This window comes from Uranotaenia lowii, chromosome 2, assembly GCF_029784155.1.
Source record: "Uranotaenia lowii strain MFRU-FL chromosome 2, ASM2978415v1, whole genome shotgun sequence".
NCBI lineage: Eukaryota > Metazoa > Arthropoda > Insecta > Diptera > Culicidae > Uranotaenia > Uranotaenia lowii.
This window is the reverse complement of record NC_073692.1, coordinates 19,115,343-19,140,498: the sequence shown is the minus strand read 5'-3', so window position 1 is coordinate 19,140,498 and position 25,156 is coordinate 19,115,343. Positions and strand designations below refer to the sequence as shown.

Sequence of the window (25,156 nt, the reverse complement as noted above, 5' to 3'; positions counted from 1 at the left end):
TGATTTCAACTTGAAACTTTAATGTCTTCATCTCTATAGCAATCTTAAATGGATAACAGAAGGTAATGATTCAAAAACGAAAATATGTTTGTCCTCTGAGAAACTCTAAATTTTGCTGTCCGGACATAGACAAATGGTTTGTCTAAAAAAAGTTCTATGATAGGCTTCATAGAATGTTCAGTATTCAAAAAACCGCACTTACAAAACCTGTGCAAGTCATTTTACTACGTTTTTGTGCCATTTGTAACAACTTTGGTAAAGTAATTTGTAGTGTCCGGCCATAGACAACACTTTTGGAAATAAATGAAAACTAACATAAAAATTATTTCTCTTACCACATGAATATGTTGTAAATTAATTTTTTTTCTAATATAGTAAAATGATCATAATATTAATACTCTTCAAATCAGTAGAGGAATCAATATTTAAAAAAGAAAAAGTTTAGAGTTGTAAGGCTATGATCATTTAGAGTCCGGGCACTTCATTTCGATAATAGATACATTCCTAAAGTTCGGATATGCAAAATTTTGACAGCGTTGTGTTCGTTATGAAAAGGATTATCTTCCCTATTTTTTCAGATTTTTAAGTTAACGTGTGTTCGAGATATTTACGATGCAAAAAACATGGTAAAAATAAACCATCTTGGAAATTCTTCATTGCCGGCTTAAAAAATTATTTTTTGTCTAAAATGGTTAAGAAGTATAAGGAGCCACTCTAGGATGCTCAGGAAGCATCGGAGTGGCTACCTCGATCTCGAATATGGGTAAAAAGACGATGGTTATTGCAAATAACTGAATGCAGACCCCTAAACTATGCAAAAAATCCGTCTCCGGCAAGCAAAAAGTGTTGCTTGACTAGAAGACACCCAGCAAAAAACTAATAGTAAGCAGTTCCATGGATCGCAATCTGTGCGACTGGTTTTTACGCAATGTGACAGATGTTTTCTGATGGACAAAAAAATTTGTGTTAAATCCGAATTTAAGATGTCAAATTCTTCGAGATATCTGCTCATGAAAAGTTTCCAACCAGATTCCAATTGGTTTTTCCAGGTGAATTTGTGTAAATTTACCATGTGTGTACCATGATTTTGCGAAGGTTCTGCTTCTATGGTAAAAACGATAGATCGATACATGACTGAAAAAAGTGTGCAAAGATAAAAAAGAGATTTTATGATAAAGCAAGATTTTTTTTTGTTATCAATAATAAATTTTTTTTTTTAACATTTTTCTTTCCAATATCATTTTTATTACCAAATGATCAAATGAACAATTTTTTTAAAAAATACACACGTTTGTAACTGTCCGGATTCTAAATGATTATAGCTTTAGCTATAACGATTTCTGTTTTATTTATGCGTTAATGTGAGTGTAAGTATTTTAATGATCGAAAGCCTTATAAATGTTTTGGAAAAAGTTTGGACACGTTCAATTTTCTAAAAAATCGGACAATTCCGTAAATCAATTTTAATAACTTTTCACCCGGTCACAAAAATGGAAATTGGTTTAAAAAAAAAATTAGATCATTGGAAGCTTATTAGTACAGAGTTATTTGTTTCCTCACAGTCAAACGGTGCCGACTGTATCAGTTGAATTAATAATCGTTGTTGGCATTGCTAATTAGCAGGCAGGGAGGCTGGGAAGCACACCACCGGTGCAGAAAACAAATGATAGCTTTCGCAGGTCTCACCTTAGAATGAACAACATTTAATGAGTAGGAGGACTTAACGTCACGTTTGTTATGGAAAAAGATCCGCTACAATGGAACAAAAACACCATCAAGAACGAAGTTTCCTAAAGAATCTTTTTTAAAACTACTAGGTTCCGAATTGATTAAAGTATTTTGGATGAAATTTCGAAAACGTAAATTTGATTTTAAAAAATCGTTAGAAAAAAGTGTCGAACTTACATTTTCCAACTTGGCTTTGGCTTCGTTGATGACCTTCATCAGTTCCTCCTTTTTGTTATTGGCGTAGGACTTGGATATGCTCGTAGTGATTTTGGCGTCGTTGTTATGCATTGCACTGATACTTTTGCGACTTTGTACTGGAACAACAAGTTAAAAATTGAATTCCTTGCATTTTCATTTAAAAGAGTTGGGTTACAAACCTCGTTCCCTGTCGGAAAGGCTGGCCGGTCCATCGAGTGCTGCCTGCAGAAAGGTGGACGACGTTTGCTGCGGTATACTTTCGGAGCTTCCACCCAGGGTAGAGGCTAGCGATCGATCCGCATTGTCTCCGCTGGGGGTCGATCCTTCGTCTTCGTCGTCCGAGGTACCAGTTCCGGTTCCGGTGGAAGCTGCACTTTGTAGCTGCAACTGCACCGGAATGCTGAGACCCTGTTTTTCCAGCTTCTGCCTCCGGATCGACTTCCGCAGCTCGTTGACGTCAATTTCGTTGATTTTGAAATCTCTGTTAAAAAAAGAACCAAATTTTAAAATTTTGTTTCTTTTAACATACAAAAAAAACTTACGTCGGTGTTGAGGGTGCTGCCGTCGGATAGTATACCATTCCGTGCTCGGAACTGGTCCGTTCGCCATCCGAAATGTCCTCAACGTCCCCGTCATGTTCCGTGTTCGATTCCGAGTTCAACGAGCTGAGCGCTTTCGTTTCGGAAATCTTCTTGTGCAGGAACGACGAAACGTCCCGTCGGTTTTCGCGACCACTGTCGATCGAGCTGTCCTCGCTCAGGTAGGCATTGCTGTACACATCCTTGGAGCTGCCGCTGTTGTATCCCGATGTTGGTGTATTGGTGGTGTTGTTGTTGTTGGCGTGGTGAAGGGTCTTATCAGCACTGTAGGTAGTATTCAATGGATTGTCGACGATGTTTCGTAAGTCAAGAGCTTCATCGAACTGACCCTTTTGACCCCATCGGCCACGTGGTTTGGGTGGTCCTCCGAATGCTTGATTTTGACTAGGGCTGCTCCCAAGAACAGGGGAGTTCGATTGTTCTTCCGTTGGTTTTCTTTTGGCCCACTGAGGAAGTTGGCCAACGTCCGAGAATCGATATCCGGGAGTTACCGGGGCATCCTCAATGAACAGATTGTTTGGCGGTGAACCATATTGATCATTGGCCGGTTGATGATGCTCCAGAATGGCATCGGTGAAGGGATTGGACATAGGTCGTGGAATTGGTTGATGTCCAGATCGGAGAGCTTGCTGTGAGAGGCGAGCCTGCATCGTTACGATCATATCATGTGGAACCTGCCAGATGAAGATACAGCCATCACCGCTAGCCGAAATTAGATGCTTGCAATCGTTGGTGAATTTCAGACCTGTTACGAGTTCACTGTGGCCGTACATCCGAGCCATACATTCGTTCGAGTAATAGTCGTAAACGCTGAGGGTTTTGTCCGTACAGGAAGTTGCAATGTAGATACCACTAGAGTCTAAACTAACCTTGATCAAACTTCCTTCGTCCGAGTGCGATCCCTTAAAAGTCTTCGTATGTTTTGCATTCTGGGTACTGTAGACTCGAATGTTTCTGTCTTGGCACGCGGTCAAAATGTGTTTATAATTACTATCTACCTCCATATCGTAAAGCGTATTTTTGCCGGAGCAGTTGTTGCCCCTAAGAAAGACATTGTTTTGAAAGTTGCGGAAGATGATGGATTTGTCGGCACCACAGGACACCATCTGGAACTGCTTGCCCGTTCCGATGAACCGCACCGAAGTGATGCTGCTCGAGTGATCATCTAGCGTTTGAAGAATTCGATAGCCGGCCTCACAGTCAAAGATGTGAATGAGCCTATCCCTACTGGCACTGGCCAACAGCTTTCGTTCGATTTTATCGTTCGTGTACTCCAAGCACAACACTTCTGAATCGTGAGCTTCGATCGTTGTGATCAACTTAAGATTACTGAGATTATATATGCGAATGTTTCCGCTTCTATCTCCGGTGGCCAGTTGGCCGTTGTCGGGACTTATTTTTATACATCGTACACCATTCCTCCCATCGTAGCTGGAGTTTTTCTCCGTATTATGAATCGGATTGTCTGTATCCTTGATAAAGTTCAATTCCTCGTCGATGTAGATTACCTTCATCAACTCTTTGCTGTAGATGTTCTTCCGGTACATATCCGTTGACTCGCCGTTTTCGATGTCCCACACTCGAATGGTGTCGTCCGACGAGCAAGTCAGGAAGCTATCCGATGGCAGCGTTTCCGATATGTTGTGCTTCAACAAATAACTAAATGGCACGGTTTCCACTCCCCAGATGCACGCCGAGTGGTACAAGAAGGAGTGACTTTTGCCCACCCGGCGGATCTCTCGAAGATCCCAGATATACAAACTGTGATCGTTGTACACGCAGGTAACTTTTCCACGATTCTCGTCGTAAACGATTGCTACCGTATCCGGGTACTTGGCATTTTGAGGCACCGTCATCATGTGGTTGATGTGGACACCCTGCGCTACATCTACTCCTAAAAAGTGCGTCCTAGGGAGGGTCGTTATGTACTCCAGCGTTTCAGCGTTAAACACCCTCACGATTGCCTCTGCGCAACCTACTAAAATATACTTTGTACTGGTGACCATACAATTGGCCGCTGTCGTCCTACACATCACCCACTTGTCCAGCAATCTTCGCGCATTGAACTCCACCAGATGACCATTCCTCGTAATGGCATAAGTACTTTCGGCCATTTCGCCCTTTCCACAGGCCACCGCACAAAAATCATTGTTACGCAACTCCCCCAGAATCGCACTGCGACCCATCAACGGAATCGGTTCCTTATACTTCCTGCTACCCTCCAGATACCAATACTTCACGTGTCGATTTCCAACCGTGACAAAATAATTGCCATCTTCGCTGAAACTCACTGCAACCACTTTCGCACTCACCTTGTTCGACGCAATCTTCAGATTCGCCTTCCAATCGAACACATTCACAATGTTATCGTGCTGGGAACCTACCGAGACCAGATATTTCCCGGTGGGTGAAAATGCCACACAGCTGACGGCATACTTGTGCCCGGTAAACTCGGCCACGATGCTCCCGGCAGCTCCATTCTCGTAGTTGGCATTCCCATTCACATCCAGCTCCCAGACCTTAATGGACGGATTGTGGCCACACTCGCCGGTGGCCAGATAGCGGCCGCACTGGGAGTATGCGACCGCTGTGATTGCTTTCTTGGCGGTATTGAGCAGAAAGGACTGACTGAGTTTCTTGGTATTGAATAGGACCACGGTGCAGCTGAAACGAGAGATAGATGGAAAGAAAGAAATGGCCATTAATTTATGTGACGGATCAAGTTTAAAGGTAGAAATAAGCTCATTGTCTTTCAATCACAGCTTTTGAGTCAAGGATTGATATTCGATGATGATCATATCCCTTAGAACTCATAGTTTCAGAAGGAAAACAATTCTATGACTTTTATAAGAAATAGAAAAGGTAGTAACAACCTCCAAAAACCTTGAAAATGCTCCAGATTACATAAAGCATATGTGTACAATTTTCACCTTTAACGTTGCACTTATTACGCACTGTATTTGAAACTTATTCTATTCGAATTGATGACCAAAAAAAAAAGAATCTATAGAAATCATTCATAATCTCAGAGCCATTTCATACATTGAATTCATTGATGGAGGTTTTATTTAAAAGTCTTCTAATCAACTTCCTAAAGTTCCAATTTTTACTTCAGATGTTCGTTGAGGATACATGACTTTCCTTGTCGTACTGACCTAAGTCACATAAACTGAAAGTCTTTGGACCGAATCGTTTATTTAATAACTTGTTGAGAACTATCAGAAGTTCAAACACGAATAAAACAAATCACCTAGTTGTTATAGAAAAACATTGGTTCTCCCACATCAGTGATACTCTGTTCAATCAGTATTAATATCTAAGCAGAATCCGTCATCGATTTTATCTAAAAACCTAACAAAATCCGGGCATTTGATTTCAAAATTGTTAATCAAAAATCCGGACAGTATCCGGGCAATTTTGATCTACACCCAGAAATTACTTAACACAAATGAAGAAAAAAAACTTGAAAAAAAAAATTTCATCATAAATCATCAGCTTTTTTAAATCGTAATTTAGACTTTAAAAGGCCTTTTCTGAATATTTTTATAAAACTTTCTCAAAAAAAATCGATTTGGACTAATGAATTAAAAAATTAAAACACATGTTGGTTTTCTTGTTTGTTTGGGCAAAAAAAGTAAATAAATCCGGACAAAATGCGGGATTTTTTCAATGAAATCCAGACAACCGGGCCGGACAGGACTTTTGTCATGTTTTGTATTAAATATCCGGGCAAACCCGGATAAAACCGTGTAATCTGGAAACCTTAGCTTAAATGCACGGTTGCAAGGATGAAATTGGTTTTTTAAATGTTGATTTAAAAAAATAAAATAGTTGTGATCTTCCATGCATATTTGGATTAAACTCACATTTTGTTCAGTCAGCGTTAGTTTGGATAGGCTAATCTGATTTCAAGCCCCCTACCATCTTTCACAAAACAACTATTTAATAAATACATTTTAACATCAATTAATTTACAGTAAAAAATACTTTTACTGGAATGGTTATTATTGTTTTTCAATGCCAAAAGACATAACCCTGTTAAACAGCCAATAACTTTTTGTCTAATAACATACGAAGTTACGATCTTGGACAAATTTGTTCATAGGAAAAATTCCTGTAGATAATTTATAAATTGACACAAAACCATCAGGCTCGGTTCAACAGAAGAAACTAAAATGATATCGATTTTTCAGTGAAAAATACCAATTTTTCCGTATAAACCCCAAAGTTCAAATTAGCTCATGTAGACGTTACTTAAAAATTCTGCAAAAAACATGGATGAGTTTTGGACCAAAACGAAGCATTTTAGACCCCAGGATTTGAGAAATTCAAAAATGATCAAAAATCGACTCAGCCTACTCAAACATGTCTCTATTTAACATATCCTAACTTGTGTGGGTTATTCTCGTTATCATCAAAGGTGATCTCCATTTGCATTTAACATTAATTTAATGTTAGATTTTATCTACCTGACGTTTGATCTAAGTAACTGACAGTAAAAACATGGAAAGATTTCTCAACAAACTGTCAAATGTATTATTTATCACAGATTCTGGGAAGAAAATTTTCTCAAAATTTTGTGAAAATACAGATGTTCATGTGATTTCGGCAACCCCGCACCAGGGGAAGAAAATAGAGAGTTTTGTAGACCTGTGTAACTTATGGTTATAGAATTGCTAATCTGGATAATTTTGGCTAATTCATATACAGAAAAACTGATTTAAAAAAAAAAGCTCGAAATAGTTTGAAGTTTTCGTGGTAGGCTTTCTCGAAGGTAATATTTACGTATTTTATTGACGAGTTTTTAATGACAAGATTATGGAAACAATAGTACCCGAATCTTTGTAAACAAAGTAATTCAATACAATGGTGGAATAGGAGGGTGTCCCAAAATTGCATAACTTCTGGGAATCTGGGGGCTCACCCTCAAAATGGTAGAATAGGATGTGCAGAACAAACTTTTGTATGAGGCCGACTGAAAAAAAATATGTTTAGAGGTTCCGCAATCGCGATCTTTGAAAAAAGTGCACTTTCAAAAGATTTGATTTTAACTAAATTCTGGGTCCAAAGGTTTTCATAAAATTTATATATTTTATATTTTTTTAATTTTGTCCGAGTTAAATACTACAAGTAAACAATGAAAAATGAACCAAATTTGAATCAAAATGCAAAACAAGCAAGCTATTTCCAAGAAAAAAAATTTTTTTGGTCCAAAAATTTTGAATTCAACTGACCAAAATGTGTATCAAGCGTAAAATATGTTTGATACCAATGCCATCAAAAGATGCGGATTTTTGTGCACTTAAACTTTGCTAATAAAAGCATGGTATTTGTATCATCGTGTGAAGAGCTATTTACGGTTCAATGCTTTAAGATTTAAGATTATTTTTCATTTTATTTATCAAATTTGTCTTAATAAATACCTACTTTAAAATCAAAATACTTGCAAAAAAAGACTTGGATGGTTTAAGGAAGTCATCAAAAGGCCATATGCCAAATTTGAGCGGAATCGGACAACAGGAAGGGGTTACACTGAATCTCAAGTGTGAAAGGGATTCTGAGACATAGTGTTCTAAAGAAGCATAAAAAACTGGTTTTTCATCATAATTTTTTGTCTTTACCAATCGATTGCTTGATTATGTTGATTTTATTAAAATTTCAATTAAGACTAACATTTCACCTGAAGACTTCAACTCGATTGGACTTAAAACAAAAAAGTTATGGCTGTTCAAAGATTGTATTTTGGTTACAAATTGTCCTGTAAAACACAATGAGGAAAATGTACTAGGGTGCCAATGGAAGCATGGGAAAAATATCATGATCGAATTTCGGAAACCGATGATATAGGTTTTGACGATTGTCTATAAAAACTGACGTGTGCGAAATTTCAGCTCAATCAGATTTGATTAAAGTGTGCCTCAAAGCGCTAAAAAGGTCGGTTTTTTTGCCCTCAAAAATCGCCAAAAGAGGGACACCAAAAGAAATCGAAAAATTCGAAATTTCAATTTTGATGCTAAATGACTTAAAAACGCATGAAACGTCGAAATATGGTGTTATCTCGGAAAAAATTGGCCAAAAATCCACACTCTGAGACTTATTCGATTTCTCGAAAAACGGCCTGTTTTTTTCGAAAATCCTAGTCCCAGATTCGTTTTGTAGCCAAAATTTTTATTTCGTAATAACATCAGACCTCGACGTTTCGTGTATCTCCGAAACATTTGGAATCAAAATTAAAATTTTGATTTTCTAAATTCCCTTTGATTCCCCTTGGAGGATTTTTGAAATTTTAAGGTTATTATTTTCTAGATAACACCAGATTTCTACGTTTTGTACATTGTTATGTCGTCTAGCATCAAAATTAAAACTTAATTTTTTCGATTTCCTTTGATCTTTTTGAGGGTCAAAAAATCTAATTTTGAGCGCTTTGCAGGCCCATGCGATAATCCCGTCTATAAGGGGGGTTTTCGAAATTAGAAATAATAACAATAAATACCAAAAATGCGCAAAAACTAAGGAAATTGATTTCTAAATCCATTTTCTTACTCATGATCATCCCACAAACTCCAAAAAAGATGTCCTTTATGATTAAAATAAATACGAATTAAAATTTCGAATGAAACCAGAATTTTAAGCTTTGGACGAAGGAATCAGTGCACAGAAATAGAATAACTAAAATAAAACATCAAATTTAAAAAAAAATCCGAATTCTATGAAATTTAGGTGTGGCCAAAATTTAACCAAGATTAAAACATGGTTATAAAAATTGTTATAGATAACACTAGTTTACAGCATTTTTGAACTTAGTAAATTGAAGGTCATTTTTAATGTAAAATCGGGCGCTGAATCCGAAAATGAAATTCAAAAAAATCTTAGTAGAACCGTTTTTGAGTTATGCTCTAAATACGAAATTTTGGAAAAATAAAAAAAGTTCTTGTACTTAGATGAAAATATCTCGGACGGCATAACAGTAATTTGAAATCCTTCTTTTGCATATTGAAGGTGAATAAATTTTCTATCGATCATCTGAACACTGTTTTTGCGTATGATCAACAGTATTGTTGATATTAGTGACTTTATGATAGAAAAAATTATAAAAAACGCATTTTTTTTAGAGAAAATTTTGTTTCAGCGAAAGTTTTAGACTCGATGGTAACATTTAAAAAATCTGGTTTTCTTCGATTAAATGTCAATTTAACCCTTTAATGCATGACTTTTTTTAAATGGGAATATCAGTTATTGATCCAGTGAAATATTAACATTCTAATTCGAATAACACAACTCAACAGGTTTGAAGTCGTTCTTTTGAGTATTGTAAAAGTTATGGCCCATCAAACTTGAAAAATATTTTTTGAAATTCTTAATTCATTTCAATACGGTTTTGTAAATTTCTTCAAAACCTTCTTAATTGGGTGCAGGAAGGTGTTTGTGATTGATTGAGGTTAAAAAATTTGATAGAATTTGCGAATCTGAAGAAATATCAGCAATTTTCCAAAAACTACTTTTTTCGAAAAAATAAATAAATTTGAATTTTGCATTTTTTCCGCCTACCTTGTTCGATATCTCACAAAAACAATGAAATATCGTAATAAAAAATACCATGGGCTAATTTCGTTTAATCTCAAGAACATTTTTCGTCCATACATCTTTTAAAAATTTCCGCGCGTTTCCGAGATATTTGAATTGAGATTAGTGTTGTTTTAAAACAACACTATGCATTAAAGGGTTAAAACAAAGATTTCAAGTGGTTATTTATCAAAATCGATTGAAAATTTAAGAAGTTATGGCTACTTTACCATAACAGTATTTTTTGTAGTTTTTAATAATTCAACGAAGCGCAGTACACTTATCATAGTATAGGAAGAATGAAACATGATAAATCTCACTCGATTCAAGTCAAAATTATTTATTAGCTTACCAAAAGGTCAAATGCCAAATTTCAGGAATCTGACCATAGGGAGGGGTTGCTTGAGTCTCAAACGTGAATAAAATTTTAAGGTATTTTGCCCGGGAGGAATGAAAAATACTGATTTTCCATCAATAACTTTTTTCATCACAAGCCGATTGTTTTTGATGGTTGATTTTCTTAAAGCCTAAGTTGAGACAAATATTTCACCCGAAGACTGTAACTCGATTGGACTTGAAGTAAAAAAGTTATTGCAATTCAAAGGCCGCAAATTTTGTCCATCACTCAATGAGTAATGTTGGTCAGTCAATCAAGTTCACGATTTTTTTAAAATTTTGTAAACTAGTGTAATTGTTAGCTATAAATCAACTAAATTTACATTTCTTTTCTTCATTTTCAATTGAAGAGCTGATTGCAAAATTCCGCGGTTATTTCTTGAACTGGGAAAATATTTAACAGCGGTTTGAAATGTAAATTCTAGATTAGGAAGAAAATAAATATCCATTTTGATCTAAAGAAAATTTGTTCGAAACACATAGTTTATGATTAAATTTAATTTGATGAAATTAAGAATCCATTAAATTTTATATCAAGAGAGCCAGTGATCAAAGCCAAAAATAAAATCCTTCTTTCTAATTCTTCCAGATATCAAAATAAAAGGCCAAAAAAGTTATTTTGTTGTTCATTTTGTATACATTAATTCATCATTGAAACTAATAAGAAAATAATAAACATAAAAATAAGGAATTCCAAGTTTTTCTTGTAAATATTGAATTGAAAGCACAAAGGAAATACAAATTTAATTTAGTTATCTTTAAAGTTGCCACTTCGAATCATTTTTCGTGTTTTTTATGGATCAATAAAAAAAAACATGACCGTTAAAAAAGGATTAAAAAAATAAAAATAAATGAAACTTTTATAATTTTTTCCAGAGCATGTTTTATAGTTTAAACTTACTTGAAACATTGCGTCGTGGAAAGAACAAAAAGTACAAACAGTGTTTGTCTTATTGAAAATTTAGATTTATCGAATTTGATATTTTTGGCCATGGATGGAGATCAAACAATGGTTATGCTTGAAACATCCGCGTTTCGATCAGTTTTGTTGGTCTTTTTCAAGAGAGTCTGTAGTTATTGTCGATTTGGTTTGTGTCCAACGGCTAGGTGTGCATTGATTGCTGTTCATGTTTTTCATCGGATGGAAAGGATTTTATTCATCCGTGTCACTATGGTCGCACTTTTAACGTTTGATTTAGATTTATAAGCTTCCAAGAAGATTATGTTTTCGGGAAACAATTCAGAACTGAAAAACAAAGACAAACTTATTAAAAAAATTATTAAAATAACAATTGTGCTATGAAATACGGTAAATTTATTTGAAAATAGAAACGAAATCTGAAGATAAGAAAAATTAGTTTTGAAACATTTAATAAGGATTTTTTTCCAATAAAACGTCATGAGATTTTGAAAACTTATTTATATAATTTAATTGATAACTCAAAATATCTTCATTTTTTCTCTCTATGTTACAATGTTTGATTTGGAAGATGTAAGCGTCCCGAACTCTAATCTTTTGAAAAAAATTTCTCTATCCCTCTAGTTTTGGTGATAAACTGTTTAGAAGGGTTAAAATGAACCAGACTTGAGTAAAATCAATTATTAATAACTGATGAACCAACAAACCTACATGAAAATCACAAGTTGATTCTGAATCTGTTTATTATCCTCCATTCAATCAAGTAAAAAAAAACTTTGCCTAAATATTCTAATTTCAGAGATTAAGCAATCTAAAAAGTTGAATTTTATTCTAGGAATGTGAAAAGATATCATCACAAGTATGTTTGACATTACAAAAGAAAGTCTTTGAGTATGTATTTAAAATAAAAGATTTAATTTCATTTAATAAATTTGTTGAAGACTGTAAATCAATTTGACTCTTGCTTTAAAAATATCTCAGATTCAATTTTGTTTAAAACTTCTCTAAAATTCTTCGAAATTTCCGTATTTCACAGAATGGGGAAAAAACAAAAAAAAACTGCTGTAACTTTTTCATCTTATTAAATTTAGATGTCGGCAAAATTGATCAGTGATTTAAATCTTTTTTTTTTTACATTTCCTTAATAATTTTTGACTATCTTCAAAACTTGATTTCAAAACTAAAAGATGATAAAAAAAACTCATTGCATATTTGCATTCAGGGCATCCAAATGGATAAAAATAAGCTCTTCAATCATTTCCACGTCGAAAAAAATGTGTATTTTGTTGTGTAATTTATCGAAACCATTTTGTATGTGGAGTGAGTCATTTAGAGGAACACGAACAAGAAGCACAAAATAAAATTGAGGCAGAAATTGGTGTTTTAAAGAATATTGTATATAAGCATAAAATTAGCAATTAATCAACAAATTTTCTTCAAATAATAGAATGAGCGATTAAGAATAAAGTAATGGATATTGGGTTTTTTTCGCTCAAACTGTAGACTATCGTGAGTAGTGAACACATGTCACATGGCTACAAGAATGTTGATGTGTTAAATAAATATTTGATGAATGAATTTGAAAGTTAAAATAGTTGGTTTCAAAGTCTAAACTTTTCATATTGTATTCCTCGAGAAAAAACCCATAATGAAGACGAGGTAGGGTTTTGTGTTCAGGATTTGAGATTCGAAACAACAGGTTTATGGAAATGCAATTCGAAATTAACAATTTGAAATTAGTTTCAATTTGTGTGAAATGAAACGTTTAAGGCCTAGAATGATATGAGATTGTAGAGTAAGAGTGCAATAACAAACCTAACCTTCCAAAGGTGTTCACAAAATATCCGTTTCGGGGGAATTTGACTTTTAGTATGTTGGTGTTTTCCTGGCAGTTAATATCAAACGATTTTTATGACATTAAATACATTGTGTAGGTAATTTATTCTAGTTACTTAAAATTTTAAAATAAAGTCGATATGTATTACCAGGTAATCATAAGCTGTTCCAGAAAGAACTTATATACTAACATACTTTATAACTTCAGACAGCAATGTTTTTTTCAAGTGCATCATTGTTTTTTGGAATCTTCAAGAATACATCTCTCCGTCGATGTACAAATATGTTGGAGTCTAATGACTTATTGTAATGAAAATTAAAAAAAAATCAAAAGTTTTCGTTGAATCAGACCGCCCTCTCCCATTTTAAAAAATGTTGCCAAAAGCAGCAATTCTACTTTGTAAATATCTAAGAAACGGTGAAAGCAACAAAACCCAAAACAATTTGCACCGTTCTGGAGATATTTTGTATCGGTTTCTCGAGTCTTAATCAATTATTTGGGACATCAATCCGAAATTTGAGAAAGTTCTGGATAACAATAAATGATTTATTTGAGGAACGCTGGATTTTAAAGGGATTGGTCTAATGTACACTTCGATGTCATTGCTCGAGATCAACAATTTGCAATTATGAATCATTTAAAAGCAGCGAAAAAGGGTGTACCTTTAGCGTAAAAAATCGTAGAAACGATTTGAATTCTAAATTTGGTTATTTCATGTATATGCTTGGAACACATATTTTTATTTTTTTTCCCTAAAAAAAGATTTATGACATTGCTTTCGATTGAGAGCTTTTAAATAAGATTGTCCCTTATTATAAGGGTTTTCACTTCAAATAGTGTGCCACGGATTGAATTTAAACTCAATCCAAAACAGCCGGCTTCAGAGTCGTTCGGAATAAAATGCGTAACGCGAATTTGACTTACTTTGTATGCTTGTTGCATTCGAGAAAGAAGCAGCATCAACTTTCAACAAGAAAGCAGCCGAAAGCCGCATAGGTACCTTCTTGCAAAAATGGCTATGCAAATCAATTTCGGCACGGGTACTGACTTAAGATGACTTTTCTTAAGCATTGCGTTTGGGGGCCTCTTTGTTACTGTGTTGCGTCTGTCCGTTTGTTGTTGATGTTGATTTTGATGGCCATCGAAGCCAAAGGTGATTGAACAACTGTGCCATTCTAACAACAACTGTTCGTGCTCGTGATGCCCAAATCTCCGAGAAATAAAAGGGTCCACGGGAGGTTCAACTCCACGAAACTTGACCGCCCCAGCCTTACGAAGGTAAATTGCATTCACAATTTCGCTCCGGTTACGTCGAGAGAGTCAAAAATAGCAACGACCCACCACTTGATGATGATCAATTGCTCAAAATGCTCGACGGGACGGAAGAGTGTCGTTTACCTAGATTCGAATTTGGATTGTTGGGCTCTTAAAGGTCTGGCCACGATCTTCTTCGATCTCCATGCCACTCTGATGGACTGATTTTGTTAGATAATCACCTTTTCCAAGTGCATTGGTCGTTAATTTTCAAGAAAACGACAGCTCTAGGACGCACTACTCAATCGTAAAAAAAAGTGTCGATGATCGCTCAAAGTGCAACGCACAAGTTTCGAAACGCTCCTCTCCAGAGTACGATTCTTGACCGCTGCTGACGACCACGCTTAATGTCAGTGATAAATGGAAATAAGATCGGATCAGCAAATCCACCCGCGCAAGAGTACCATCACCTTGTCGCGCTGGTGCCGTATTTGTTTTAAATAGGATTGTTGTTCCCTCATCTCGCGAGGGTCATCAAAGAAAGAGGATTGCGCCTTTCTCGATATGGAGTGGTCGGGTTTGGCGCGCAATTTGTTTTGTGCGCTGTTACAAGATTAAAATGTCATTTGAGTTCGAAACTTCGTTCCAATAGACCTCTTGAGTGATTTTGCAATAAAAAAAATGGAAAACATGAGCCGGATTGCTAGCAATATGTGATATTGAAACTCCCATATATTTCCCGGTTTTTTGCTTAACAATATACTTTTTTCCGGGTTTATATGCACTGATTTTTGTAGATAAAATAAGCATTCCAGATGAGCCGGGTTTATCTTAAGGTTGCCAGAATTTTTTCAGCACCCATCCGGGCCGGACAAATCCGGGCAATTTTTTTCTAGAAACCTAGCAAAATCTTGGCATTTAATTTCAAAATTGACGAACATATACCCGGGAAAAATCCGGGCAAACTTTGTCAAAGCCCAGAAATTACTAAACAGAAATCAAGAAATAATCAAAACAAATTTTTTTCAAAACTTATCGACAGATTTTAAATTGTATTTTGGGCTTCCGAAAAATCTTAATTCAAACAACAAATCAGCAGCAGTACCTTAAAAATCTGCGCTTTCTAAGCCAATCCGGATTTTTTTTCCACCGGAGGCCAAATAACAAACGTTATCCACCAAAAGTCTGATCGATAAATCAGCAGCAGCCTTAAAAATTTGCGCTTCCTAAGCCAATTCGCCTTTCTTTACCGGATGGCTCAATCATAACTAACAATCTGCAGCAGCAGCCTTAAAAATCTGCGCTTACTAAGCCAGTTCCGTCTATTTCCACCGGATGGCCAAATCAAAGCAAACAATTAGCAGCAGTTCTCTCAAAAAACTGCGCTTTCTAAGCCAATCCGGGTTTTTCCACCGGAAGGCCAAAGAACAAACAACAAACAATCAGCAGCAGTAGCCTTAAAAATCTGCGCATCCTAAACCAATCCGTCTTTATCCGCCAGAAGTCAGATCGATCAATCAGCAACAGCCTTGAAAATTTGCGCTTCCGAAGCCAATCCGTCTTTTTTCACCGGTAGGCCAAATCACAAAAAAATAATCTGCAGTAGCAGGCTTACAAATCTGTGCTTCCTGAGCTAATTCTGTCTTTATCCACCGGAAGTCAAATCGATCAATCAGGAGCAGCCTTAAAAATTTGCCTTCCTAAGCCAATCCATCATTCTCTACCGGAAGGCTTAATCATAACAAACAACCAGCATTCAGCCTTAAAAATCTGCGCTTCCTAAGCCAATTCCGTCTTCTTCAACCGGAAAGCCAAATCACAACAAAAAATCAGCAGTATCAGCCTTAAAAATTTGCGCTTCCTAAGCCAATTTTGTCTTCATTCACCGGAAGGCAGTAGCCTTAAAAATTTGCGCTTCCTAAGCTAATCCGTCTTTTCCACCGGGAGGCCGAATCACACAAATAATCAGCTTAGCAGCCTTAAAAAATTGCCCTTCCTAAGCCCATCCGTCTTTTTCAACTGGAAGACCAAATCGCAACAAACAATCAGCAGCAGCAGCTTTAAAAATCTGCGCTTCCTAAGCCAATTCCGTCTTTATTCACCGAAAGGCCAAATCAAAGCAAACCATCAGCAGCATCCGGCTTTTTCCACCAGAAGCCAGATCGATCAGTCAACAGCAGCCTTAAAAATTTGCGCTTCCTAAGCCAATCCGTCTTTTTCTATAGGAAGGCCGAATCAGCAGTAGCAGCCTAAAAAACCTGCGCTTCCTAAGCCAATTCCCTCTTTATCCACCTAAAAGCCAAATCAAATCAATCAATCAGCAGCAGCCTTAAACATCTGCGCTTCCTAAGCCGATTCCGTCTTTATTCACCTGAAGGCTAAATCATAACAAACCATCAACAGCAGAAGCCTTGAAAATCTGCGCATTCTAAGCCAATTTCGCCTTTTTCCACCGGAACGCCAAATGATAACTAACAACCAGCATCCGCAGCTTTAAAAATTTGCGCTTCCCAAGCCAATTCCGTATTCTCCAACCTCAAAGCCAAATCACAACAAACGATCAGCAGTACCAGCCTTAAAAATCTGCGCTTCCTAAGCCAATTCACCGGAAAGCCAAACAGCCTTAAAAATTTGCGCTTCCTAAGCCAATCCGTCTTTTTCCACCGGAAGGCCAAATCAAAGCAAACCATCAGCAGCAGTACCCTCAAAAATCTGCGCTTTCTAAGCAAATCCGGCTTTTTCCATCGGAAGGCCAAATAACAAACAACAAACAATCGGCAGCAGCCTTAAAATTTGCATATCCTAAGCTAATCCGTCTTTATCTAGCGGAAGTCAATCGCTAAATCAGCAGTAGCCTTAAAAATCTGCACTTCCTAAGCCAATCCGTCTTTCCTCACCGGAAGTCCAAATCATAACAAACAATCAGCAGCTGCAGCCTTAATAATTTGCGCTTCCTAAGCCAACCCGTTTTTTTGCACCGAAATGTCAAATCACAACAAACAATCAGCAACAGCAGCCTTAAAAATCTTCGCTTCATGAGCCAATACCGTTTGAATAAAAATAATGAACAAACTTCACGAAAATATTTGTTTATTTTCGAGTTAGAAAGGATCAAAGATAAAATCTCATGCATATTTTAAATTAAGGTGAACAAATTTTGAATGGTAAAAAATTTCGAAAAATATAAAATATTCTCGGCCATGTGCTCAAATTCTCGGATTTCCCGGTGATGCAATAAAAAAAATTTCCACTATCCTACTTGTTTGTGAGTCGTATCCTATCAGAAGCATTGCATTAAAATTTATACATACATTATAAAAGTTGAAATCACATTCACAGCCATTCAAATTGTCCGCCAGTCTCCCTGACTTTCAATTCGTGCCATGTGAAACCTTTCAAATGCCCGATTATAAAGTATTGTTAAACAAATTGAAGCCATGTTGATCGTCAAAGTGGCCGAAGGCGCAGAAAATCCCATACTTGCTAGTTCATTGTGTCTACATATAGGCAAACCACATCACATCATACTTAAATGGCGTTTGCGTCAGTTTAGACTCCCCCCGAAGGGAAACGCTCCGCAGAGGAGGATTACTTACTATGCACGCGGAACACGCGCATCAGCCGAGAAAGTCAATCGATACATGATGATTGATGTTTAAGCGTGGAGATCTTTTACATACAGTCGGTACATGATGTCGGTTTCAAGTTGCAAATGGCAACGACGGAAAAGAAATTTGCCTATAGGTACCGCAACCGATTGCTCGGGGTGTTATTGTACCTACAGCAACTGATTTTCGAAAAGATTTTCTACTGACTGGAAATTTATTGACTGACTGGTAGGCAGGCAATAATCGACACAACAACAGTAGCAATTAGTTATGCACATCGAAAGGGAGAGCAATTAACAAATTTACAAATTTAGTCGAACAAATTGTTCGAGCACTGCTTACCCTGCTGGATAGGCCAAAACGCCGCTGGTCGATGAAACGTCTAGCCCGGCGTTGCTGCATACTGTGAGCCCGAGGATCTTTTTGAGTTTGATCTGAAATGATAGAAGGAGAAACATAATGAGTAGGTTTTTGATTTAAGATTGTTTTTTACATTTGAAAAATATATAAAAATATTTCAAAATCAAGTTTCTGCAAGGATATTGAAAAGAGATGTATCGAATATTCGGCCGGCCGAATTCCATCCAAAAATCGATAAGCCGAATATTTATTTTTAAAATTAATTTATACAATAAAAAACTTGAGAAATTTTTCAAATGATGTTGGATAATCTATATAGAGCACGCCTAATGTTAACGGTCATTTTGAATCGAATTTTTTTTCGAATTCTACTGGCTGCGTCCTTTTGTTTACACATTTTTGTGTTTGGTAACATAAAAAAAACCTTTAGTTTGTGATTACATTTCAAAGTGCGTGGTCTTACTCCGGAGAAGAGAAAAAGTATTTTGCACTAGTGGTGTACTCATTAAGAAAATTGGCCAAAGAAGAAGATGTGAGCGTCGGAGCGGTACGCTGCCGCTCATAGCAAGTCCGTCCCATTTGCGTTTTTGTTGAAATGAGAAAAACGGCATTGAAAAATCGTAAAAAGTCCAACGGTAAATCAGCACTTGGATGCGTTTATATACGAAATAATCAACAGAATCTGTCACTGCAACGGCCAATGAAAGATTTTCACTTTATAATGATAATTTTTGTTGTTTTGATTCTGTTGAAAATCATTTGCTGGGCCCTTATGGCTGTGGGACTGACATGCTATGATTTATGCCATATGGGACCGACTTGCGATCATTTGTTCAATGGGACAAAATTACTTGAGGTTTTTTTCAATGTTCATCAGAACAAAGTACTGAAAACAAAGTTTTCTCTTGAAACTATAGATAAAATTAAAGTGATTCCAGCGATAAACTGAAAAATGATGAAAATGCAAATGGGACGGACTTGCTATGAGCGGCAGTACGGACAGCTATTAGAAATATGGTGAACATTGTACTTTTGAAGATGAACCGAAGAGTGGTCGAAAATTTGGCCCTGTAGGTCCTGCTACCGACAAAAAGATCAGGGATGCCTTCAAACAGAAACCATCGGCTTCCGTTCGGGATGTGGCCAGAAAAGTCGGGACCTCGACGTCTAACGTGATGCGTGCTAAAGAGCGACTTGCGCTCAAGACGTACCGGAAGCAGAGAAAACCTTCAAGGAACCCAAATCAAGCCGTTTCTGTCAAACCGAAAGCCCGGAAACTGTATGATTCAATATTTTGGAAAAGTTCTGGATGTATTATTCTGGACGATGAAACGTAAATATGTGAAATTGGACTATAAAACACTTCCTGGGCCACAATTTACTTCACTGTACGCAAGGACAAGGATATCCCCGGAATGGATAAGGCTATTTTCACCGAAAAATTTGACAAGAAGGTGATGGTGTGACAGGCAATTTACGAGTGCGGCAAAATATCTAACCCGTCCGATGGAAACAATTAACACCCAGAACTACATCAAGGAATGCCTCCAGAAGCGTTTGTTGCAGATGGTCAAGCAGCATGATGGACCCGTCATATTTTGACCCGATTTGTCATCATGTCTTTACGCCAAAGACACACTAGTGTGGTACAAACAATTTTCAATAACTCGAGAATTAGTCATTCAAATGGAATCAGATTTGGCATGTGAGGGTTTTTGGATAAGAGAATCGTATCAATGATTATTTGAGACCCCTCCTTTCTTCCAGTGGGGAGATTGAAAGGGGGAGGGGGGCTCCCGTACAATTATTATTGCAAAAATCGATAACTATTCGAGCAAATGGAACCAAATTAGCTTGGGAGGATACTTGGATATGGGAAAAGGTTCTATGATTGTTTAAAGCTCATGTCCATTTGCATTGCGAGGATAAGAGGAGGGGAAGTGCTCATACAGATTTTTGCAATATTCCATAACTGATCAGTAAGGGGAATCAATTTTTTTATGCGTGGGTATAATGTTCCCAAGATGGTTTGAAGCCTTTCCAACCTTTCATTGGAGAAACACAAAGAGGGAGGGGGCTCCCATACAATTTTTCGCATGGTTGGTGAAATAATCGAGCAAATGAAACTAAATTTGGTATGGGAGGATATTTGGATACGAAAAAGGCTCTATGGTTGTTTGAGACTCTTCCCTGATCCCAGTAAACAAAAAGGAAGAGAAGAGGGGGCCAGCTTAACTAGAACTTATTCTAAAAAGTAACCAAATTTCAATGGTTTTTATTAATCGACGTTGCAAAGGGATAACACAATTTTTTACTGGTCGCCATAAAAGGAGGAGAATCATCACACAGGAAATACTTCTAAAATTTTTTTGGATCAGCTTTTCCAAAAATTATGGTAGTTTGATTTAATCGCATAGAAATTTTTTTTTTCGAAATGGTTATGAAGGTATCTAACAATGATCGGTTTTGTGCATTGTAAAAATTCAACACCCAAACTTAACTAATCTTATTTTTTTAATCGCCGGCCGTGGCCTAGAGGATAGCGTTCCAGTCTTCTAAGCCAGAGTCCATGAGATCGAATCCCAATCACGGCACACATAGTACTCTTTCTGTGGTCTGGTGGTTTTAGCATTTGTAAGATGCTAGCCATAATATCCTTGAAAGATGTACGCCGATGATATTGATATTGATAGAAATAAAATTTAATTATTTTTAAAAAGTTCAATAGAATTTCATAATTATTTCTGGCATCACGGAGGATTTTATCTTGATACAAAAAATCTCTTTTTTTCTCAACAATTTGAATGAAGACAAAAATAAAGAACAAGCGGCTCGAATTCGACAAATCTGAAAATTGAATATGATACACAAACTTAACCAGTTTAGTCAACCGACGAATGTCAAATAAATGATTTAAACCTGGGGTGAGCAACCTTTTTATTCAACGACTCAACTTGTGTGTAGATTTTTGTTTTTGCGGACCGCTCATGTAGTAAAAACAATTCAACAGTTTCGACAAAAACGCACGGCTCACGGGGAGCAGGTTTCTTTTTCATGATTTAAACCCATATTAAAATATCTTGAGTTGATTTTTTTCGCACAGTTTTAAAATTACTTTATGTCAAACGATTTTCAAAACAAGCCTAGTTTTAGTCTTCAACACATTAATTCAAATTAAATAATATAGGTAAGGTTGCCAGAATTTTTTCCACTCTCATCCGGGCCTAGCAATTCCGGGCATTTTTTCAAAAAAAAACTGGCAAAATCCGGGCATGGATTTCAATTTTTCAAATCCAAAAACCTGGCAAAAACCGGGCAAAATTTAGGTGTTATTATATATAAAAGCAAAGAAAAAATGCAAAAAAAATGAAATTAATATTTTATTAATGTAATTGCAGACTTCCAAAAAGTTTTTGGAACACTTAAATATTTAAAGGTTTATAAAAGTAAATCAGCGAAATTATTTGAAACAACCGTTGAAAATTTCCATACCGTTAATCGATTTTGCTGAAACTTACTCAAAAACTTTGATTTTTTTTGGTTTCTTTGTGAAAATTGTGAAAAAATCCGGGCAATATCCGGACTTTTTTCACGATATCCGGGCAACCGGGCCGGACCGGACTTTCTCGAAATTTTGCATCAAATATCCGGGCAAACCCGGATAAATCCGGGCAATCTGGCAAGCTTAAATATAGGACTCATTCTAAAAATCAATGTTTGTCTGAAACTGAAGAACAAATAATTACAATGTACTTTTTACCGTTTTTTGACGCCATGTGGGTAGATTGAAAAATCAATTTGAAATAAAAACGATCATTCATATAAAAAAAAGCTGCCTCGTTTTTTTTATATCTAACTCAAATGACTGAGATAAAAAAAATTGCCAAAAAAATCTTAGCTCTTTTAGTAACTCTATCGGCTCTTGAATGTCAATATGACACTATTGGAAGTTTGATGACTTTTATTTTTATTCATAAAATCTTTAATTTGGCATGATTAATTTTTTTAAGGACGAACCCTGAAAGTCTAAACAAAAAACTTTTCTAATCAGACCCTGAGTGTCAATTCGACACTTCTCGCCTTAAATGGGTCTATCTCTCTTGATTCCTAAAACTCTCTCTTGATTCTTATCAACTCTTGATTCCTAAAACTCTCTCTTGATTCCTATCAATTTGTATAAAAATTTGAAAAAAAATATGGCTAATTTTATGAAGGTTCTATGAAGAATGGGAATGTGATAAAAGTAAAAAACTACAGTTCAACTTATATGGATGGCTCTGGTAGGAAAGTGTTTTCGGATTAACGTTCTGAGTGATCATCATTCAAGGCGCCAACAGCTTTCTCTTAGCAAAACGCAAGCAAAAAATCTTGTTACACAGTTGTTTGTGTTCAGACATTGGGACAGAGCTATCTCATATCGTGAACATTTATTGACGATCGCCATGGAAGGAAAACAATAATCTTAGCTTAGCTTAGCTTGATTGACTACCCACATTTATCTTGAACAGTAAAACCGGAAATGCATGGTTTAAGAAAATAGTAAGCATTACTTGTTCCAAAATCAATTGTGATTACAATCACTTCGAGTTCCACGATCGCTGGTGGTTGCTACTCCGTGATTCAGAGGTCAAATGAATGGTGCTTGGGATTAGCCGCTCATTCATACTGCACAAAACTGATGCTCTCTCTTTGAACGTCAATAACGGCGCCGGCCACGTCCTAGTAGTCAATGGTTAGATTGGAAAAAAGATAAAGGGATGAATGATATATTTTGTGCATTATTTAGGACAGAAGTTCCCAGCTAACATGAAATCGTAATAGAAATGATAATCCAAATCGAATATCAAGACATTTTCAATAACCATCGTAAACAAGTTGGTATTGAGTGATTTTCTATCATTTATTTACGACAAGCTTTGCCCAAAAAAATGTTGAATCGGATAGCAGTTTAGTCAATTCTTAAATATGTCTCCAAAAAGTTGAGATTATGCTAATTCAACATTTACGATTTGAGTGAACTGATTTACGGTAAATGTCCTGTCCTTCAATTGACGCTCTATCCCGTCTCCACCTTTGACCGGTTCGTAAAAGTAGAATCTCACAGAGCTATAGCGTGGATCATATCAACTGAAGAGTTGGCATCGTGGTAAGGTATCGGACAGCCAATTCGAAGGACTGAAGTTCAAATCTCGATCGGGAATATTTTTTTTCGTTTATTTTGCTTTTTGTGGAAAAATCGAATCGCTGGAATCTTGTCATTGTAGATATATCGCCTCCACTTTTGTAGCTATATGCTATTTTGGTAAGTTTAATACAATCTTTTCGTCTGGTAAATGTTTGCTGGGTTACCTCTGCATCCTAGCAAAATAATCTTGGTTGCGACTGGGGTAAAAGAAATTGACTAGTGTTACGGTGAACAATAAAAATTATTTTCCAAAATCTTTTCAGTTAATGTGCCCCCTTATTAACTGTTTAATTTGTTAAGTGTAATGTTGGCAAGAAGTTAACTACTATCGCTAAGTTCTTATTAGTTTTTTTAAATAAGTCCTTAGTATAACCGTAACTTTATTGACGATCGCCATAGAAGGAAAACTTTGCATAGTTAACTTATCATATGATTTCCGAGCTTTGCACCCAAAAATTTAAGGAAGCCAAATAGAACGAACTTGACATTTGCTTGATTGCTTTCATTAGCTAGAGCCATTGAAATTCCATTCACAAACCACAGTATGTAGGTAATATTCATTGAAAAATTATTGTTTTGATGCCCTCCGATCGACGATCGATTTTCGATGAACGTATGCATGCATGTTTGCACACACACTTTATAGGGTGTATCTAGGTAATAGGTATCTAAGCTATAATGATTAAATTACCAAGCCTGGGCGTAACCGAGGCTATCGAAGACACATTTGCTTCTGAAAGATCAATTGTATCCGTGGGCCTGAAATTATCTCTCGGCGCGAAATAATGAGCTTGAGGTGCCCAAGAGAACCGGATTGATGGCGAGAAAATAAATGCAGACAGTGGGCTCCAGTAGTAGCTATTGACATTCCATGGGGAGTCAATTTGAGTGGTTTAAGTAGCTTATTTTGATTCAAAAATGAAGTTGTAACGTGATGGGGTCGATACAATGGGCGGGTGAAGAATGAAAACAATACTTTTTGAATGGGCGCTCCTGGAAAAAAAACCATTCGAGCCCACACAGAATCGCCAAAATGTGAGAACATCATCAAGTTGATGCGAGTGTTATTTATTTGCGGGGTGCCTTTCCCGATTTCTTACCGCACGCAGTGACAACATATTTTGATTGTTGGTATGGAGAAAAACAGCCCCAAGCGTTCCAAATGCAGGGAAATGTTTGTTGATTTTACACCCAAGCATTCGTCGAGGCATACGAGCTTATGGGTTCGTCGCCAAACATTTTACCTAAAGGGTCCAATTCGGATTGCTCAGACAATCTCAGCTGGAATCATAAACCACTTAAAGTGGTTCATGTGGATATTCCATTTCGAAAAGTGATACGTACCTACTATGTCAAACCGAAGGTTTCTCACTTTACCAAAAGCCCACCCGAAAGCGTCTTTTCGTCGTGCCCCGAGTTTTGGATTTGAATAAGTGCAGTATTCTGCAACTTCGAACCTTTTAACGACCATTAAGCACCATTGAGCTACGCAAACCTCCTTTTAGCAAG

At 36.4% G+C, this 25,156-nt stretch overlaps 1 protein-coding gene across 3 annotated transcripts in view; it reads right to left on the bottom strand.

Annotated features, from left to right (window-relative positions):
- Nucleotides 1–25,156, bottom strand: part of LOC129749077 (uncharacterized) — a 122,574-nt gene that overhangs the window by 25,816 nt on the left and 71,602 nt on the right. For all 3 annotated transcript variants that reach the window (XM_055743924.1, XM_055743926.1, XM_055743925.1), the window contains exons 3-7: nucleotides 18,445–18,536; nucleotides 2,469–5,189; nucleotides 2,106–2,407; nucleotides 1,906–2,042; nucleotides 1,687–1,752 (exon numbers count right to left, since the gene is read on the bottom strand). In XM_055743924.1, coding sequence (XP_055599899.1) covers nucleotides 1,687–1,752; nucleotides 1,906–2,042; nucleotides 2,106–2,407; nucleotides 2,469–5,189; nucleotides 18,445–18,536 — 3,318 coding nt within the window. The remainder of the gene's footprint in view (nucleotides 1–1,686; nucleotides 1,753–1,905; nucleotides 2,043–2,105; nucleotides 2,408–2,468; nucleotides 5,190–18,444; nucleotides 18,537–25,156) is intronic.